At 32.6% G+C, this 13,302-nt stretch overlaps 1 protein-coding gene across 6 annotated transcripts in view; it reads right to left on the reverse strand.

Moving 5' to 3' along the window:
• Window positions 1–604: 604 nt before the first annotated feature.
• Window positions 605–13,302, reverse strand: part of LOC115878009 (PR domain zinc finger protein 1) — a 68,057-nt gene continuing 55,359 nt past the window's right edge. For all 6 annotated transcript variants that reach the window (XM_030894387.1, XM_030894390.1, XM_030894379.1 and 3 more), the window contains 4 exons: window positions 7,605–7,857; window positions 4,700–5,041; window positions 3,153–4,514; window positions 605–1,474 (listed from right to left, as the gene is read on the reverse strand). In XM_030894387.1, the coding sequence (XP_030750247.1) occupies window positions 1,242–1,474; window positions 3,153–4,514; window positions 4,700–5,041; window positions 7,605–7,857 (2,190 nt within the window). In that variant the 3' untranslated portion in view covers window positions 605–1,241. The remainder of the gene's footprint in view (window positions 1,475–3,152; window positions 4,515–4,699; window positions 5,042–7,604; window positions 7,858–13,302) is intronic.

Genomic DNA, 13,302 nt, shown 5'->3' on the forward strand with positions numbered 1-13,302 from the left:
GTCTAAAAGTGAAAAATTCGGCTACATTTTAAAATAAAGCTATCACCTAAACATAAATACTAAAAATAAATTAAACTAATCAACAAGTAATGAGTATCTTAAAGTATATCAGTTCGATTCACGGTGAAGACAGCCATCTTAAAATGTTTTACAAAATAGTCACCAAATTGTCACAACATTGTACACACAGATGCAAAAACAAAACGCAATGGAGAATTTTTTCGTTAAGTTTAAAGTGTAATATTTTTTTTTATTTTTAGCCATATTTTCATGATTTTTTTAGCAAACTATATATAAATCTATCAACTTTAATTTACAAACTCAGTTTTTTATTAATTTCAGTATTTGGTTTATTATACAGGGATAATTGAAGGGTTGTTTTTTACTTTAACTTTAAAATATCCTGTGCAATAATTTCGTAAGTAACCTTTCCTAAAACATTATTTTTTGATCAGAGCAACGTCTCCTGAGCATTTTTTTTTGGCTCATGTCAACACATGCCTTGGTTAATTTTTAAGAGCGAAATAAACTTGCCACCAACAATTTGCATTTTTTTTTCAACTGTCATTACTTTATGATGTTATTTCTATTTTTCTATATTAATTTCTATTATTCTCTTTTTATTTAAAGTCGATATATTTATATACAGTTTGCTAAAAAATCAAGGAAATAGAGATAAGAATAAAAAAAATACATTTTAAATTAGGCCAATACTTTTTCCGTTGCGCTTTTTGCATCTCAGTGTAGTTTCTTTTTGGTACTGACCTTTATCTTTATAAGTGTGTGTTATTTAATTTTTTAACTTATTTTTATGATTTTTTCTACAAGAAAAACAATAATTGTAACCTAATGCTATTAATTAATAATTAATGAATTTTAGTATATTTCTTGCAAAATAAAATAATACCTTCATTGATATGGAGCAAACATGAAACTAATATTTAAAACTTCATTTCACAATAATTGTTCAACTAAATTTGATGATTATTTTGAAACTTGAAACAGCGGCTGTAGCAATCCATCGTGAATTTGTTTGAAAAAAAAAACATTAAATAAACTTACAAAAACTTAACAGTATAGCAAACTAAGTTTCCGAAGATCAAAAGCCATTCATACTTTTCATTTCTCTCCAATGTTTCAATTACCGCGTACATTTTTAAACATGTTTCTATTTATCAATTTAAATTGTCATGTTCAATCTTCGGCCACTTAGTTACAGAAGATAATGAGCAGAAAATATCTTAGGTACATTCAATGATGTGGGGTTGAGATGATTCAATGACGCTGGGTCGCGTCTCCTTGCCAGGATGAATGCTTTGGGATGGTCTTTGGGTGGTGTTCTGGATGAATCCAGGGGATATTTGTCGACTTATGGCCCCCATAGACTGTGGAGGTGCCGCGTGGCTTATCGTTGGGTGGCCCATGTCGTATGAATCTTTCAATTCGTCGTGACCATCTTTCATTTCGATCGATCCTGAAAGTCGAATCACATTTTAAATAAATTTAATTTGTAAATAACAGAACTTAAAAGTTATTTCTGATCGAAAAAATGATAGATTACAATAAAAATGTTATTCAAAGACCTTGAATCATAATTAATAGATAATAATAAGTATCTAATGGCAGTTCAAAAAAGACTAAGAAAGTAGTCCAGTACTATTTTTTGTATACTATTGGCACAAATTTGAAACCTCTTGTTTTATCAGTTTTGTATGACAAGTTTGGTGCGCTTTTTTGTGTTCATTTTATAATGCTTATTTTGTTTTAATTGGTTTTATGCAAAGGGTAAAAATCTGGACTTCAATTACAATGATTAGGTATTGTGAATCATAAAAAAGTCATGACAGTCGAGATTCAAATTTAAAATAGAATTTGTTTTTGAGTGACTATGTCAAAAATTGACATATAATATGTCATTCGATTCAGAGTGTCGATTTCTATCGAATAAAGTAAAAAAAATACCGAGGGTGCCATTTAAAAATCAAAAGTTGTAGACATTTCCGGTGAAACCGGAAGTGACCGAAAACAATTGAGTACGTCAATCAATCCCAATTTATGTCATATACTAACATACCAAATCTAGTTGTTTTATCCGAAACAATAAAAAAGTTATAGAGGTGAGCCACTTTTGAGACGCACCTGGTATATACAACGGTATCTATCAATTTTAATTATCAACTAGAAAATTAAAAAGTGTACCTAATTTAATATTTTAACATCGAATGCTACTGAAAATAGGAAATCAAATCAGTCATATATCGAATGTTTCTCAAAAGGGGCACATTTTTAGTTTTTTTAGATAAAAAAAACATATTTGGTGTGTTTGAATATGACATAAATTAGGATTGATTGATGTATTCAATTGTTTTCGGTCACTTCCTGTTTCGCCGGAAATGATTACAACTACAACTTTTGATTTTTAAATGACACCCGTGGTATTTTTTACTTTATTTGATAGAAAATGATAATCTGAATAGAATGGCTCAACTATTGACATTTCAATCAATTAAAAAAAAATAGCATTTTAAATTTTAATTTAGGGTGCCCTGGCTATAAATATAATAGTAACGACAATTTGACATAAAATACTAAGTGTGTGGTACAAAATTGTTCGTAAAAACATGTTTTTCCAAATATGCCAACGAGTCATCCTCGTTCCATTTGAAAAAAAATGAGTTGTGATTAAAAATACGACTTGGACATCTTCTATCCAGCCAGGACAAGACACGAAAAACATTAGACGATCAAATATGTTTTTCCAAGGCTACTTGAATAACAATTAATGTTTTTGACATAGCCAGGACAATCTAGATTGAAATTTAACATACGATTTTTTTAAGCGAGAATGTCAAAAGTTGATATTATGATTGTCATTCATATTATGATTGTCATGTTGATATTATGATTGTATTGTATGTATTCTATTCTATTCTGAGTGTCATTTTCTATGGAATAAATAAAAAATATTGAAGGTGCCAATTCTGATTTATGTCAGATACCAACGTACCAAATCCGTTTTATTTATCTGAAAACTTTGGAAAACGAGTTTTGGGAAACACCCTGTAGAAATTATTTTACAGTACCACCAATTTTCTTGGTGTACTACTTACTTAATCATTTTTTAATATATGTAATATCAAATAAAATCTTACCCATGCTGCCATCTGATGGATATTCATAATATCCATTGGGTGATGTTTCGCCATGAAGCTCATCTTCAATGTTATTTGGTTTGCAGCTGGTGGTCTTCCAATGCGTCCTTAATCCAGATGCACTGATGTAGTTCTTCCCGCATTCCTGGCAAATATACGGTCGCTCGTTTGTATGAAGTCGTTTGTGTAGCTTCAAATGGACGAATTGCGTAAACTTAGCCGGGCAAAAATCACAAGCGTACGGTTTTTGCCCGCTATGCAGCCTAAGGTGCGTTTTCAGATTAGACGTCGACGAGAATCGTTTTTTGCATATTCCGCATTCGTGAGGTCGTTCGCCAGTATGCACTAGGTGGTGTTTTTGAAGATGAGCAAGTTGGGTAAAAGATTTAGTGCATACGTTGCATTTAAAGGGTCTTTCGCCACTGTGAGTGCGTAGATGAACTTTAAGATTGGACAACTGTCCAAACGTTTTACAGCACACGTTGCATTCGTAGTGCATTTTACCATCTTTTTTCTTTAGCGGATACGGTAAGCTCCTGTATCCTCTAGATTGTCCTGTTGGACTTGCGGGATTACTTGAAATCACGTTCATGTCGTATTTCATATCAGATCCTTTCGAATTGGGTGATCTATTTCCGCAATTCGTTTGAAGAGGGGTCAAAGGAGTCAGTAGATGATGGGTAATGTTCGAGTTGATTACATGACTTGTTGGTACGATTATACTCGACGGGTTTGAGTTATTATTATTGACATGATGGTTCCCACTAAAGGTAGTAATAGGAGGGCTGTAACTGTGAGTAGCAGTAGACGTAATTGTATTTTGAGCGATACTATTTGTAGGGGAATAAATATTGTAATAGTTCGGTTGTTGAAAGTTATCTGGCATATAGAGGTTTGCAATATGCCCGGGACTACTAGAATCGCCGCCAATCTTCATTGAAGGTGTAGGACTCGGTGGTAAAATATTCATTTGTACGTTAGAACTGGAATCTGGACTGCAAGGAACTGTTCCATATCTGTGACTCTTTTTATAAGAATATGCCATTTCAGTTGGAGAGCACGGTGGCGGTGTAGCGGCATTAGCTTGCCTTTGATTACTGTCGTTGTTGTTGTTGTTATCAATTCTGTTTCGTAAAAGAATGTTCTCCAGGATGCTTGACGATGGTGGTGTGTAGCGGGGAATCAAATGTGTTTGTTTGACATCGGATTCGTAAAAGGGTTTATTAGGAACTTCTTGAGGTGGAGAATCCATCACAATAACCGTCGACGGTGGGGATATTATCCTAGGGGTTAATGAATTTATTTCAGGTACTGCAGTATCCAGGGGTGGTGAGTCTTTACCCGTTTCAGGGTCACTGTCACCTAAAAGAAAAAAAATGATTAAATCTGAGGTATTCTAGAGTTAATTGAAATATGTTTTACTGTTTGCGATAAAAATTACCTGTAAATTTTTCAGTCATTAAATAAAGATTGGTTGATATTAATATATGTATAAATATTTTTTATGCAGATTTCTTTAACTGACTATATTATGTAACAGATCTTACCTTTCAGCGGCTTATAATTATAGGCTTTGGAGATCTTGATCTTCACTTTCCTGTATTCGTTTTTAGGGGTCTGCTGCACCACCGACTGAATTACAGGTATCTCTTTTGAGTTTTGTTTCTTACTGAAATCGAGAACGTAGTTATTTTCACTGTCGGAATCGCTGGAATCCTCTGGCGGTGTGAACGCGTCATCGTGGTATCCGTTACTATGGTAACCTTGATCCGACGCTTCCGATCTGACGCTTCCTTCTGTTGGTGTTAGCTGGTGTTCATACGGTGCATCTTTTACAGGTTCAGTGGTGGTTACAGTAATGACTTCAGATGATTGTTGTACTTGTTGTCCTAGTGAAAAGAGAGGAAAAATATATTTATTAAAAGATATGCTATATTAATTAATTAAAAATTAATAGCGTGCGAAGATTTTTATTGGGAAAATAAACAAAATATCGGTCTGAAAATAAAGACATATGGATATTTCTTAATATTAGTGGAAATTGTATGTTAGTAAAATAATTAGTAACGCAGTTATTATGTTGGTTTAAAATCCAAATATTAGATAATATATATTCAGAGTTGTGCGTCGTACTGTTATTTATTTTATGTTTTCTCACTGTCATCTGCTTTCTTGTTAAATTTTATATTTTTGTATTACCTAATGTGAAAAAGTACATTTATTTATTAAAATTTAGATAGCTTTAAAAAAACAGATAGCAGACACTACAGTTATTCCAAAACAAGCTATTAAATATTTAGGCGTATGGCTGGACACAAAAAGAACCATTGCCGAGCATATTAATAAAACTATACAAAAGGTCGAGGGCACCACACGTTTATTAAGCCGACTTTTACCAAACACCGGAGGACCAAAATCGTCTAGAGGGTTCTTATGGGTGTGGTGCACTCACAAATTTTGTATGCGGCTCCAGCGTGGCAGAAAGTGACAAAGATTGTGCAAAACCTAAGTAGGATTCAAAGAACTGCATGCATCGGAGTTGCATGTGCGTATCGGTCAATATCGAGAGAGGCCGTAAATATAATATGAAAAATTCCCCCCATAGAACTGCAAATAATAGTGAAGTTTATGAGAGTATTGCAAAAGGTGAAGCCCGAAAGAACTTAGTGAAACGCTGGCAGCAAAAATGGGACAACGGAAAGTACGGACGCTGGACATACAAGCTTATCCCAGACATTGAGACATGGTTAAACTCGAAAGGTGAAGTGGATTATTATTTAACGCAAGTACTTTCAGGAGACGGGTGTTTTAGACAGTATCTCTACAAACGGAAAAGATCTAGTACTGATCTGTGTAAATATTGTGGAACAGTGGACGACGTTGAACATACCCTATACTACTGTTTTCGATAGAGTCAACAAAGGCATCAATTCCAAATACGCACAGAACTTACATTTAATATTTCTAACATGATGGAAAGTCTAGTCAAGAGCGCATAATCTTGGAAAGGCGCCATATAGGAGTACCAGAGAAATAATAGAGACCAAAGAAAAAGAAGATGTTCTTTAGAAAACCTAATGCACTGAAGAAATGCGAGAGCGGTTACCGGTGCATAGAAGGCAAAACGATTGGAGAGGGTTTTTTAGTCGATAAGAATCCGAGACTACCAAATATCATACAACATCTTTGATATTGAAGGTGTCTATGGAAGATCTTTTCCCACCTCATCAAAAAAAAACAGCTTTAAAACAAACTATCTAGCTAGAAAAGAAGCGAACACTCCACTAACTGGACTAGAAACAAACTTAAAGCGGAATTCAAGAACCTAAAAGACTCTATCCATAGTCTGGAATGGAAATCCTACAACGATCTAAGATACTCGAAGAAATTTCTCAGAACTTCAAAATTTTCCTTGATATAAGTAAGAACAATCTTCGGATTGTCCCCATAAGTTTTTTGACAGAACACTGTCTCCTCAACGAAATTGTAGTAGATTGAAGCTTAGAAACAACGGCGAATGCAGTTCTGTGGGGAAAATGGGAAAATGTTAGAACCGAGGAATATAGAGTGCACCGGGACGACAACCATTCGTGCCATAAACTTTGGTTCAGCTGATATCGAAGATGGAAAGCTGGCCTCTGTGGAACCGTCTCAGATACTGGCTTTTGTCAAAGCCCTGAGACTGTATGACGAGTTACAAGAGTTATAGAAATCTTCTCAATCAAACATCCCAGTAGATTGAAGTTAAGAAACAACGGCGATTGCAGATTCTGTGGGGAAAATGGGGAAACACCAGAATACCTCATCACTGAGTGAGCCGAGACGACAAACATTCGAGCTATCAACTTTGGTACTACTAATATCAATACTGGGGAACTACCCTCTGTAAAACCGTCTCAGTATCGGCTTTCATTTTTTTATTGTTAAAAACATATAAAAAACACGATAATCAGTAATATTTGCTTGACATACGAATAAGTAAACCGTGTTGTTTTTGGTAAAACTTTTACAAACAAAAAATGTACCATAGAATGCATACTTGTGTCTAATATACAGGGACTGGTCAAAATATTTATTTTAAATATCGACAAAAAGCCGAAATTATTTTAGAGTGATATTACAGCAAATGAGATTTTTTTATACAACCAGTAGTATAAAAACTGAAGCTAAATAACTTCTTCGAGGTTAAATAACGGAAAATTTCAACACTTAAAAAGTTAAATGTAAAAAATATAACATGCTAAAAATACAGGTAAACCATTTTGGGCAGTAGTGACGGTATACTTATTTTTTTTTTTGTATTTGAGACAAGCAAAACGAACTGCACTACCTAATTTTACCTGTTTCTGAAAACAACAACAATATCACATTTTTAGCAGACATTTTTGACGACACTGTATGCATAAGTTGTCAAAATATTACTTTTTAATTACAATTTAAAAATTTACTTACTTATTCTTTGAAGCATTTGTTCTCCTGTTAGAGGGTAGTTTAGTCGTTCAGCAAATTCTTTACAGTACCATACTAGAAGTTCCTGATTTGGGAGGATAGGCTTGATAGTATAGAAGTAGATGTTCATTTTGTACTGACAAGCGATTAGGTTTTGAGATTCGCTTGAATACGCCGGATTTACGTATCTCATCCAGTTGGCCTTAGATGTATCATATCCGTCGATGTAGTAGAAAAGTTCATTATCTTTGTATATCTATAATAAATATAAAAAAAAGGAAATTAGGCCTGATAAAATCATTAAAACCGCGTTTTTATTTTTGTAAGTACTGCTTATCTAGTTATAAAATTTCCTTAACCCGCGAAAACTATCAGATGTTTTAAATAATATGAATAAGCTATATGCAATTTAAAACTAAATAAATGCATTTTAAGATAGTCAATTGGGCTTAAAATTTTAATATTCGACTTGAATTTTTAAGTAACACAATTCAAGATTCCCATTGACCTTTTTTGAATAAAACTCTTTTTTTGAATAACAAATTGCGAAAAAAATCGCTGCTTATATTTTTTAAGAACATCATGATCATCTTTTTTCTTTATAAATAAGAAAAAGGTAAAGTTGTGCTTTAAAATAACAGCAATAAGCACTGATTAATAATATTGATAATCGAAATTAGCAAAGCCTAAGATAATAAGATCAATAATATAAGATTCCAAGTAAGAAACACGACGTCAAAGTTACCGTTGGAAATGAAGAATGAAAATATATAAAATTATATGGAAAATGTAATCGATGGTCATTTCCAAGCCAACTTGACACCTCGATCATACAATATATACAGGGTGGTCCGAAGTGTATTTGAGACACTTCGGCAGCGTATTCTAAAGATAAAAATAAGTAAAGAAGTATGCCGGGTGTAGAATTTTCATTTTTATTTCGGTTTTTTCAAAATCATTTTTGAACTATAGACAATATTTGGATGAAAAGTGGTGTTTGGGTGTTTTTTCACACAGAAAATTTCGACGTCACTTCACTGAAAAAAATATTGTTCATAATATTAATGAAAATTGATTATTAACTGTTCTTTCATTGGGTACAATGATATTTTTCATTATATTAATGATTTGTTAATCATAGATTGATGCCTGATTTATTAATAGTATGAATCTAATTTCATCAATATAATGAAAATCTGGTTATTAAATTAATGTAAGATTTTCATTAATATAAAGAACGCGTTCATAGTCCAAATGAATGCTTTCTATATTTTAATGCTGAAACTTTAATGAACACATATTCATTATATTAATGTTCATTGATTAATCATTGATTAATGAGTTGTATATTGTGACAATGAACAATGTTATTAATACAAGGAACATACTACATTATATTAATGTACACGGTTATTAATATCAGGAATAAAATATTAGGACTTATATGGTGGCCATCTTGATCATTTACTTTGGCACCTTAATAACGTCTGTGTGGTTGTGTTATTCGGTGAAGCTTTAGTTTCATTAGAGCGGTAAGTGTTCTCTTCAATATTTTAAATATTTTAAATAAAAGTCCTATCGTATTGTAGTTAATTTATTGTGTTGTCACATCAAATTCCGCTGTGTGAGATCTCTGGTGCAGGTATACATTAAAACAGGGGTTTCCAAATATGTTTCAGAAGATAAAAAACAAAAAGAAGAAAAACATTCGAGATATGAAACTGATTATGGTAAATTCCAATGTTCTTTTAATATTCGGCATTTTAATTATTTTGATATACGTCGCTTTTAGAACCGGAACAAGATGCTGAGACCTGCCTTCAAACCCTCAAATTTAACAATTTAACATCGGACCCACTTGATGCAACTTGGAAGGCCTGTTGCAAATTCGTCTAGACGTTATCAAGTCTAACGATACATCTAATATAATGAAGAAATGGTGTTTTTATAGAAATCCCTCAGGATATCAACTGGTAAATTAATTTTCTTATTATAATTTACCCTAAAATTAATAATAGCATTACTATTTTTTCCGCCGATTCGATTTTTTTTTAATTTTTAACTTGTATATGCTATATGAAGTTTGAATAAAAAAAGAATTGAAATTATTTCATTGTATTAATGATACGGTTCATTAATATAAGGATTTAGGTACATTATATTAATGAAATCTGTTCATTGTACCAGTGAATGTGTTCTTTAAATTAATGAACACTGTTCATTGATTTAATGAACTTGAAGTTCATAAAGTTAATGAATTACTTTTCCTTGTGTCAATGAAATAGTTCATCGGCTCAAAATTAATGATTTAATTCATTATATTAATGCATTTTTTCCTTATATTTATGTCGACTTTTGGTTCAGTGTATGACTCCTACTTGTAGGAGGCTTGTGGATTTTAACTGTTTTGAGTAGTAAAAACTTTTCGTTCGTACCTGTATAATACTACTGAGTCAAAAAATATACATTTCCGTTAATTTTTACGTGAAAAAAGTATCTTGGTAAAAATCGCTATGACCAACCGTTTTCAAGATATTTGAAATGATGGAAATAATCGTCGATACATGTAATTATTGACAAAAAATAAATATGTTGACTAGATAGCTATATTTCATATCAATTAAACTTTTAGTTACGTAATCAAGGGCGCGATTTTTAAATTCATTGTTGCCAACCGTGGACATATTCGGCGCCGTGCTGACTAGCTGGAATTTAAATTTCGCGCTGGGTTTTCAGGTGGTAGCTCTGCTGTAAAAAATGTCATGTTATTTATTTATTTCCTGATATTGTCATTCGTTTTGACACTTTAGTATTGTATATTACGAGTTTTTGGTTTTAATAAATAGTGTTGTGATACTTTAGCTTGAAAATATTTACTAGCTAGTCAACAACAAATTCTTTTTTTTTTATAAGTAAATTTTGACAGATTTATTAAATTAAATACATACACTGTGTCAATTTTAAAACTTCTTACCCTTAATATCTTTCTTGCAGTTAAAAATATTAAAAATCGGAAAGACAATTTAAATTAATATTTTTAGCCTTTTTCTTTCAACCCCGTAGGAGGGGTAGATGTCACCCTTACAATCTCAAATGGGAATGGGGGTCAAATGGCACATCGTTTTAAAGGGCTTTTAATTCTCTTTTCAGGGTTCCTACTTTGTTGCCTTTTGTTCCAGAGGTTTCCGAATAATCGCGTTCCAAATTTTTTTGGCTAGTGTGTTTACTCAAAAATTATTGCAATTTCCTTGCAATACAAATGGTATGGTTAGAAGATTAGCTGGTAACATGGTCGTAGCCATTACATTTCTAGGGGGGTCGAAATACTAATAAACAGAAAACATCATAACCATTAACGTTTCTTTTCTCAAATTATTTATTATTTTTCTCAAACCTTCATATTTTTCGAGAAGGACATACACAATATTCCCAAAAGGTTAATGTTTGGGCTGGTGTTTATGGAAATGCTTGAATGGAATTGGTCCTTTCTTTATTGACTTGACTTAACTTGACAGATGATCTGCATCTTAATATGCTTCAAGAGACTATTGATCCTTTTATCACCCAAGTGCTAGCAACTCAAATTGATGCAGAGGGTAATCCAGTTTTACAGAAGAGAGGATTTGTTAACATTCCAGAAGGACGGTGCACCACCTCATTTTTTTCCGGTCCGACAGTGGTTAAATGAGAGGTTTCCGGGTACATGGATTGGCCGAAGTGGACCATTTAAATGGCCTCCAAGATCACCGGATTTAACACCCTTAGTCTTCTTTCTTTGGGGACATCTTAAATCCAATGTTTATAAAACAGAATCTACTGATATTGATGATCTTAAAAGGCGAATTAGCAGAATGCCGGTCAATTCCCGGTAAAGTTTACCGAAATGTTAGGGAGGAGTTTGAAAACAGACTCTATTATTGTTTACAGAAAAATGGACAACATTTTGAACAACTTATAAGAGTAAGTGATGTAACCTAATATTCTAATCATTTGTACTACAAGGAGATCCATTGCAATCATTTTTGTGTAAACACTGGACTGAAAACCAAAATCTCAATGCAGACATATTTAATTGTCTCTGCAACTTTGAAACACGATTATTCGGAAACCTCTGGAAAAAGAGGCAACAAAGATACCACTAAAAAGAGAATTAAACGCCCTTTAAAACGATGTGTCACTTGACCCCCATTCCCATTTAAGATTGTAAGGGTGAATCTACCCCTCCTAGGGGGTTGACAGAAAAAGGTTAAAAATATTCAATTAAAGTGTCCCCCTCACAAATAAAATTGAGGTGTCTTTCCGATTTTTCATAATTATAACTGCAAGAAAGATATTAAGGGTGGGAAGTTTTAAAATTGACACAGTGTATATATTTTTTTTAATAATATATACAAAAGAAAAGAAACATTTTAGATACAAGACAAGAAAACATGTTAATCCATTAAATTTAATTTATTGCAGAAATAGTCGATTGGACTATTTTTTTCTTGGTTGGACGTTTATTTCTTGGAGGAATATTGTAGCAAAATAAAAAATATTGAATAAAATTTATATAAACTCACCGGCAAAAAAACCGGTCACTAAAAACTAGACCCAATTTCAAAATTGGTTTTCTCGCGAACCACTTATTAGATTTTGATGATTTTTCTTTTAAATTGTAAATTAATTCCTTTTTAACGGATGCTCCGTCAGAAATTTTTATTCCGAATTTATTTTGAGCATATACAGGACACAAAAATAAGACGAAGTTTTTTGCCCGAATTATGTAACACCCTGTAGGGTGCATCAGCGGTATTAGCTATTATTGTTAAGTTAAATTACATTGTAGCCTCATCTTTTGTGAGCATTTTGTTTTTTTTAATCACCACATTATCTCTTTTTGTATTGGAGATATGCTGTTTTAAAACGAACGTCTCGGAAAAATTCAGAATTCATCTCGGAAAAGGCAGAAAGTTTTATGTGTAAATAATCAAGGCAATATAAGCGAAAACGGATTTATAAGTATTTACAATATGAGAAAAATGGTTGTCAAATTAAAAAATGTCATTATCTGTAATGGATATTGCTCTTATTGTGGCTTAAATTGGGGATGTGCCTTGGGTATATTTCGAACAACAGTCCAGGATGCCTGAAATCGGTATATGGAAACGGGAAATTTCACCAGGCGACTGTATACTAGATATTAGTCCCTTAAAATTTATTTATCTTTTTTTTTAATTCTCATACGTCCACGTTCTGACGTTTGATTTGATTTTAAAGCTTTTTTCGAGGCGTTTGTTTTAAAGCAGCGTATCACAATACAAACAGAGACAATGTCGTGATTAAAAAAATAAAATGCTCACAAAAGATGAGGCTACAATGTGATTTGATTTAGTAATAGCTACTATAGCTGCTGCACTCTACAGGGTGTTACAAAGTTTGGGCAAAAAACTTCGTCTTATTGTTGTGCCCTGTATATGCTCAAAATAAATTCGGAATAAAAATTGCCGACGTAGCATCCATTAACAAGGAATTAATTTACAATTTAAAAAAAATCATTAAAATCTAATGAGTGGTTCGCGAGAAATCCAACTTTGAAATTAGGACTAGTTTTTAGTGGCCGGTATTTTTTGCCGGTGAGTGTATAAACAGATTATGCTGCTAAATTAAGCCATCCTGTATATTAACGTACTTTTCTGTAATCATTTTTCTAAAATTAATT

Source organism: Sitophilus oryzae, unplaced genomic scaffold (genome assembly GCF_002938485.1).
Source record: "Sitophilus oryzae breed Bouriz unplaced genomic scaffold, Soryzae_2.0 scaffold_1062_pilon_pilon, whole genome shotgun sequence".
Classification (NCBI taxonomy): Eukaryota; Metazoa; Arthropoda; class Insecta; order Coleoptera; family Curculionidae; genus Sitophilus; species Sitophilus oryzae.